At 32.7% G+C, this 8,453-nt stretch overlaps 1 protein-coding gene across 2 annotated transcripts; it reads right to left on the bottom strand.

Annotated features, from left to right (window-relative positions):
- Positions 1 to 4,788: 4,788 nt before the first annotated feature.
- Positions 4,789 to 7,209, bottom strand: LOC130932606 (uncharacterized). 2 transcript variants are annotated; one of them, XM_057861959.1, is made up of 4 exons: positions 7,009 to 7,209; positions 6,754 to 6,920; positions 6,570 to 6,680; positions 4,789 to 5,086 (listed from the first exon to the last, which is right to left on the bottom strand). In XM_057861959.1, exons 1-4 carry the CDS (start codon positions 7,147 to 7,149, stop codon positions 4,798 to 4,800), a joined length of 708 nt encoding a protein of 235 aa, XP_057717942.1. In that variant the 5' UTR covers positions 7,150 to 7,209; the 3' UTR covers positions 4,789 to 4,797. The 2 variants fall into 2 exon arrangements, with proteins under 2 accessions (XP_057717942.1, XP_057717943.1); XM_057861960.1 differs by having other exon boundaries at positions 6,570 to 6,677.
- Positions 7,210 to 8,453: the final 1,244 nt, after the last annotated feature.

Below are 8,453 nucleotides of genomic sequence, written 5' to 3'. Positions count from 1 at the left end.
GATTCTTGATTTATTTCAGATATATAATAATAAATTGAAAAACAGGGTCTATTTTGAACTTATGCGCTTAAGGATTCTTAAATTTTTGCAATTGGAATAACAATAGTATACTAGATGAAGTTGATTGCATTAAAGATCCAAAATAGTCCTTCGAATTGTGTTCATTAATCCAAAATGGTCCTTAAAATCTTTTATCGTGCCTCTAATTGAATCATATAGGTTACCTTCTGCATGTCAGAGATGAAGCACCAACCATGCTCTGTCTGATCTCCAATGTCTTCATGCAAGAGCTCCAAGAACCACTTCCAGTTGTCCTTGTTCTCAATATGAATAATTTCCCATGCAATTGGGTACACATGATTGTTCGCGTCCTGACCCATGGCGCACAGCAGCCATCCTCCATAATAGGTCTTCAAAAAAGCCCCATCAAGTCCTATCAAGGGTCTGCAGCCACCCACAAAACCTTTCTTGCATCCATGCAAACACACATAAAACCTTTCGAAGACACCTTATCCGTTAGGCATTGGACTAACACCTAACTTGACAGTTGAACCCGAATTAGATCTCAACAGCTCCTCTACATAATCTCTGAGTTTAGCATATTCTGCAGCTTTATCACCCCTCACTATTTTCTTTGCATCACCCAAAGCTCTTGTAATTGTAGTCATAGACAGTTGTATTCTAGTTTTTGCTTTAAAGCAATTAAACACCTCACAGTGTCTAAAAGCTAGGAGCTTCCTAACCTTCTTAACAAGTACATCAGTTACCCAAGACCTAGTTGCACATCTATTCTTGAAAGTTCTCTCACATGTATGATCATCATTAAAGGTCTTAATCTGCCAACATCCATTTGGTTTGCTATAAGAACAAAACACCATCCAGGGACAATCTTCATTCTTGCATACCACCCTACATCTAGTAGTATCATTTTTCTTGTACCTTACACCCATACCCTCTTGCAATGTATAATTTCTAACCCCTTTCTTAAAAGCATCCCTAGTGGTAAACTCCATACCTAGCTCTAATCTCACATGTCCAAACTTGACAGTATCATTGAAGATGGGATTCGCAGCTGGGTCTGCTTCATCTTCAGAGTCTGGTGGAGTCTTGAGTTCATCAGATTTCCAGCTATCATCAGAAAAAGACATTGCCATACAGATTCATGCATTACATCACCAACATAAACAGAATAAAATCAATACATATGCACATTAATTATAATATACGTTACATACATTGCAAGTTTTCTTCATTCTCATCATCATCTACCTCCTTCTCATAATCAGATGCATCCATTGATGGGGAACGAGAAGTATCTTCATCATTAACAACCTTTTTCTTGCCTTTGTCATTGTCACTGGCAGTCTTCCTATTTCTCCTATCGCTGGTAGGACCAACATCTTCATTGTTGTCACTGCTTGAGTCCAGAGAGTCAAGTGGCATGTGTGGCTTGTATAAACTGTCCTCTGCAGACTCATAAGAATCAGATGAGCTATCAACATTCAAGTGAACTGGCTCCTTGCTTGCTTGTTTTCTCCAGCCTTGTGATCTTGTGATATACCTTCTAAGCATTTTAGTAGACGTGATGAATTTAAAGTTAATAGGCTTGGATTGTTTCTTTGATGCGCTATTTTTTTATTTGTGCATTCTTGGTTGAGGGAGTGGGTTGAGAGCAAACTTTCTGAGATACGCGTTTGGATGTAATGGGATTTGGTTGGGATAGAGATTTAGGAGACTTTGCCTGTGAACATGATTTGTGGCCATCAAAATTGAGGGCAGTTGATTTTCGTGAACTGGGCTTCAAGGGAGTGGGCTGGGAGGCAGCGGGCTGGGGGGCAATGGGCTTGGGACCAACGGGTTGTGTCACACTGGGCTGGGAGGCAGTGAGTTGGGGGGGGGGGGAGGGCTTGGGAGCAACGGGTTATGTCACAGTGGGGTGGGGGGCAGTTGCTTGGGGGGCAGTGGAGATGGGGCAGTGGACTTGGTGCAGTGGATTTCAGTTCAACTGGGATAAAGGTAACAGGTTCTTCAAGTTGACTTAATATTGTGCTGGTTTTCTTCACAAATTCAACACCTTCTACTCTATCTTCTTCCATGCCTTCCATTCCCACCTTCTTGCCTATAGCATGATCCTCCTCAGACAAATCCATTACATCAATTATCTCAGGAATTGAAGTTCCGTGCTCAAAATAGATGTGGATGACGTTGTTATTCTCATGGCAGTGCTTGATCATACTAACAAGGTCCTGGTCCACTTTCAATCTCCTAAGACCGAATTTCAACACATGTTTAGGCTCCAGATACCAACATGCTTCAGCCTTATCATACCCCAACTCTTTATAATAACCTGTTACCGCAAACACGTCAAGATAGTCTTCATCAACTCCAACCCAATCATCATACAAGTCAGAAGTGTAGATAAAATTTTCTCCATGATCTGTCTCAAACGCTCCACCATGGTGGAAAATAAGTTTCAATCGATCAGGCATCTGAAGTTTACAGCACAATGCACAAAACAGACAGGATTATTCATTTTGTCGCAAAACAGCCATATTGCAAAGAACTACAAATCAAACTATATTTGTAATAAGAATGCATATATTTACTTCCTATTGACTATAACTTAAACCAGACTATGATATATGTGGTTACAACTCTCATATTAGAAACCCTAAACCCTAACATTTGCGCCATCAACAACCACAACATTTTAAACCACTCCCTTACATATACAACAACACATTCACACATAAGTATCAAGAACCCTCAATAAAATACAAAAAATGGAAGAGAATGATCAAGTTGAACTGTTACTTTTCACTGTCGGCAGTGTACGAAGGTGATGCTTCCTCGATAACCTCTTCACTGACCAAAGAGAACAGATTCTAAGGATGATCCTCGGCGAGGAAACGTTGAGTGGGAAGTATGGGAGAATGAACGGACGTAGGAGAAGAGAAAGCTTTTCTGAAGTTTTGGTGGGAAACGTTGAAGTGGAAGGGGGGACCAACAACAATTGTTTATTCAAAGGGGGAGAAGATGTTATTTCAAACGACGTCGTTTTACAGACTTAGGGCACCCACTACTCCAACGACGTCGTTTAAATGGAATGCCCACATGGCAGTTAACGTTCCACATCAGCAACGTTAAGCCGGCAATTCTGGGAGGGACTAATGGAGGCGCACGTTTCTGAATTTTAGGGATTTATTTGGTCATTTAGAAAAATCAAGAACTGAATTGAATACCGATTTGAAAGTAAGGGACCATTTTGGGCATTTACTCATTTATTAAGTGTATAAAACTCGTATATTTTTTGTGACTAGAACAACTGTTCGTATATAAAATGTAAGAAATATTGACGGTATTAAATAAATAATGTAAATAATTATAACGAATAGATGTACAAAAGATAAATGAACTTTAAATAAATGAAAAGTGAAATATCATTGACAAAAAACAAAATATTTGAAAAAAAAATAAAAGTAAAATATTTGAAAAAAAATAATAAAAATAAAATAAACTGAAAGTTGATCCCAAATACTCAAATACACTAACACTTTTATGGTTCTTTTTAACGTTAATAGTGGGATTTAAAAATCGTAGAATTTATGTAATTATATATGAAATATTCAGATTGAAGTTCTATATTCTTCTAAGTTTTTTTTTTTATTTATAGAACACAATGATAAATTATGGAATATTTCTTCTTCTCTTCTACGATCTAGTTTCTTCTTCTTTTTTGGGGCTCTCATAACCATCCTTATTTTAATGGTAAACGACCTTGTTCACCAAGTGAAACATTTCGCGTCTTTTTTTTTTCTTTGGTCACCAAACATTTATTCTCACCTTCTTTATTTATCATGTATCAATGAATTATTCCACGTGTTATAAAATTCGACCTAAATCGTTCTTTTGACTCTTATTATGTAAGGTACTTCAACATTTTAATCTTCATGATCGAAGGTTGTCAAGTATCAATATTTTACACTAAAAAATTATAGTATAAATTTATAGGATTTACAAATCAATTCAATTATTCCTATATATTTTTTTCCATTCCAAACAAAAAATTTATAAAATCGAAACAATTCCAATACAATTCTATTGTTTAGAAACACACCCAAAGAAAAACAAGACACACAAACAATCAAACTAATTCACTTGTAATCTTGTTTAGGTATATCTTTTGGAAGGTCAATAACGGAAAAACTGACATCTATATATATATACACAAGCCTTACACATTGTGTTTTCAACTTTTCATATTGATTTTGTATCTTTCTTTATTTTTTCATTGAAAACTCCGCTGGGAATTCCAACTAAAAAACGGTTAAAAACTGAAACAAGACGTGATAAGCGTACACTTAATCCTATTCAAGTATTCATAACGTCATAACACACATAATGCTACAGACAAAATTAAAGGAGGTGCACATAATAAACAGTACTTGTAATAATTTTTACAAATGATTATTCTCACGAAAATATATTTATATAAATTAAAAATGATTGCTGAAATGTAAATTAGTGTTATAATAAGATGATGAGTAATTAATACACTAATAACAATTACAATTGCTATATATATATGACTATACTATGTGTACACTAAAATCAGTCACAAATATAAAATACATGTTAAAATATAAATACATATTAAAAATAAATTAAACCACATATGGAATATACACAAATACATTGATGAGTTATATTAATATAGGAATAGTATTTTTGATAAGCCTAAGAAAATAATTCAATAACTCAAAATTGAGTGTATTAAATCAAACAAGAGAGCCCTTATTAGTACATAAATAATTTAGCTTTATCATTATTAGTGTCTTCTAAGTTGTAAGTTGGACCAACTTTAATGATTGGCTTTGTTGTTGCCATCATGGCACATACAAGTCCTTCTTTGGCACGCCTCAATGCATCTAGAGCTTCAATCACACTTTCATGAACTGCCCTCTCATTATTATTGTTATTGTTGTTGGTGGATACCAAAGTCACATTCACAGGAACTAATGCTAGAGAGTTATCAAAGTCATTATCCTCCTTCTCCTCCATCACTGATGATGCTTTTGTGCTTAAACTAGAAACCCTCAATCGGATATTTCAAATTCAAAATTAGTATTACGATATATGATTCAAAGAGATGTGTTGTGTATAGTTATTCATAATATCAAAGCATGACAATTAGAGAGTAAATAATTATAGTTTTTAATTTTTTTATTTTTTTAATACTTTTACTTTTATTACTAAAATTTTGTAAATACACTAAAAAATAAAAAAATCTTTTTCATTGACTATTAAACTTTTGTCAAACACAGTAAAAATTTTTTTCTAACAACTTAATGATTTTCGAACAAGCTCTTAATTTTACTGGTATTTAACACATATAATAATTTTTTTATATATTTTATTGAATAAATAAACAAAATATACATAAAAAAGTTTGGAATGAGTAAAAGTACACACTTAAAAATTATAAATATCAAATTACATTCCAAAATTGTTTTCGATCCACATAAGATTAACATATCAAATAATTTTTTATATATATTATTTTATTGAGTAAATAGACAAAAGCATATATAAAAGAGTTTGGAGTAAATAAAAATACATACAAAAATATATAAATATCAAAATACATTTTAAAATTATTAAAGTACAAATAAAAATTTCGTAAATATCATATCCTTACTAACATTTTGTCCATCAAAAAAAATTTTGGAGCATATTTTGATAATGAATCTTTGATATGTACTTTTATCCACTCCAAATTTTTTTATGCCTGTTTTTATTCATTTACTTTATTTTATTTAAATATAGAAGATCATATTCAAGAGAGTACTGGAACAATTGTCTTAAATCATTTAGGATCATAAAAAGGTATAGAATTCCTTCCACATCAGAAAAACGTGTTAAATATATAATTATTCCTTTGCTTTAATTTTTACCTAATTGACTAAATTTTTAGGATAAATAATTTGATGAGAAAATAGAATTGAATAAAATTAAAAGGGAGCCATTTAGATAAAGTGGGTATAAAACGTCTTTTTTTAAAAATATTTTTTAGTAATTAAAATTTAATATATATAATCGATTAAATCGTGTTATTTTTATCAAATTAAGCCAGACAAATAAAAACAGTAAATCAAATCTTAAACTGGTCTAAATTAATATTATTTTTTTATAAAAATGATTACAATATCCTTATCATTGAAAATAATTAAAATAATTCTATTATACATATTAATTTTGAGAATTCTAAATTTTAATCCTTCGCTGCTGTCATAAGGTTAAAATTTAGAATTTAATATATATATATATATATATATATATATATATATATATATATATATATAAAATAAGAGTAGTTTAGTCATTTTTTATACTAAGAATATTGTATGTAGTCATTTTTTATAAAAAAAATAATATTAATTTAGATCTAGCCTAATTTTAACAAAAATAATATGGTTTAATCGATTATATGTATTAAATTTTAATTACTAAAAAATATCTTAAAAAAAAGATGTTTTAGACGTATTTATCAAATAAAAAATAAGGAATACCTGTTGTGATCATTCTTTAAATCAACATTGCTTGGATTTATAGTGTGATTTGAGACGTGATCATAACTCGTTGCCGATATTTTCGAGCTTGAAGGTGAAAGTGAAAGCCTGCTTTCACATTAACAAGTATAATACTAAGGACACAAATTCCTGAATGAATAATGTTGCAAATTCTGATAGATACCTGATATCATTATCATTATTATTCCTCAAATTTTCAGTGCTTTGATGATTCGGATCCAAATAAGATATGTTGAAAGATTGAAGCTTCTCCTTGAAGAACTCAAGTTTTCTTTGGGCTTTGTCTCTTAGTTTGGTCTCTTGTCTTAGTTTATTTTTCAGTTCCACAAACTGGTCCACCGAAACAAGAAAAAATAAAGTATATACATATATTAAAGAAATACCCTGTTTTGGTAATAATAAAGAGAAAGTAAAATACCCTGTTTTCGAATGATTGAGCTTTGTCCCTTGCTAGCCTTGAAGCGTGTCTCTCGGCGAGTAATCTGCCTCTCAGGGACTCCACCATGGTGTTCAAAACATCACCATTGTTATTGTCTTGATGATTATGGTGGTGGTTCATATTTTTGTGTGTGTTTTGGAAGGTTGAGAACTTGAGATATTCTATTCTCTGCTTTCAGAATCCAATGTGTCTTTGTCACACAACTAAGGAGGAAGAAGTGATACCAGAGAGAGGGAGCGCACTCACTCTTTTGATATATTAAAGAAATAAAAAAATTATTTTTATATTAAATTTAGTCACTAAAATTAATATATATATATATAAATACTATTTAACGTATATTTTTTTATAAGCGGTTGCTGTGCTGCTTTGAGATGATGTCAGGGTTGAATATTAATTTTGACAAATTCTGTTTGATTTCAGTTAATTGTGAGCAGAGTTGGGCACGACAGATGTATCGACTGTTAGATATTTTGGCATTTTTCTGGGGGTAAATCCGAGGCTGGTCAAGATATGAAAACCAGTGATTGATAAGGTAGAAGAAAAGCTAAGTCGGTGAAAAGTAAAGTCTATGAATAAAGCGGCTAAGCTAGTTCTCATTAAATCTGCCTTTGATAGCCTGTCTATTTACTATCTCAACTTGTACAAAATGCTGAAGGCAGTAGCAGGAAAAATAATATCCTTACAGAGACGCTTTTTGTGGAGTAAGGAGGACGAGAGGGACTAGATGCCTCTAGTGAAATAGAAAGTTGTACAAACCCCCAAAAGGCAGGAGATTTAGGAGTTGGTGACACGGTAATTCAGAATACGGTGCTCATGTTCAAGTGATGGTGGAGGTTTTCGAAAGAGGATTGTCCAATTTAAAAGAAAATTACATGTTCCTGTAATAACATGAATCCTTCTTAGATGATTTGTGATCAGCTTGTACCTACAAGAGTGGGTCCTTGAAAAGATATTTGTCAACTACAAATCAGTGAGTCACAAGTGAGAGAGAAGATGATCAGAGGTTTGGTTATAGAATTAGGGGATGGCAGGATAATTTGCTTCTGGGAAGATAGCTGGTTACCATGTGGTGTTCTGAAAGTTTTTTCTCCAAGACTTTTCTCGATCTCAAATTTTCAAGGATCTATTATAGGAGATTGTGGGTTTTGGGATGAGTTTGAGTGGATTTGAAATTTTCAATGGCGACGAGAGATATTTCAATGGGAATTGGAACTAGTAAACCAGTTTCATGCGGTTCTACAATAGTGAAACTGACAACTAAAAGAGAGGACAGAGTGGTATTCAAATTTAATAAAAAATGTGTTTATTTGACTAACTCCTTTGTGTAGGTGTTGCAGGCAGAGGTACTTCCGGCGGATATTACAAGCTATAACTTCACTAGTACTATTTGGAGAACATTCGTCCCACAAAGGGTTGAGTTG

The sequence above is a fragment of the Arachis stenosperma genome, chromosome 6, assembly GCF_014773155.1.
Source record: "Arachis stenosperma cultivar V10309 chromosome 6, arast.V10309.gnm1.PFL2, whole genome shotgun sequence".
In the NCBI taxonomy this organism is placed as follows: domain Eukaryota; kingdom Viridiplantae; phylum Streptophyta; class Magnoliopsida; order Fabales; family Fabaceae; genus Arachis; species Arachis stenosperma.
This window is presented reverse-complemented; position numbering and strand designations above follow the sequence as displayed.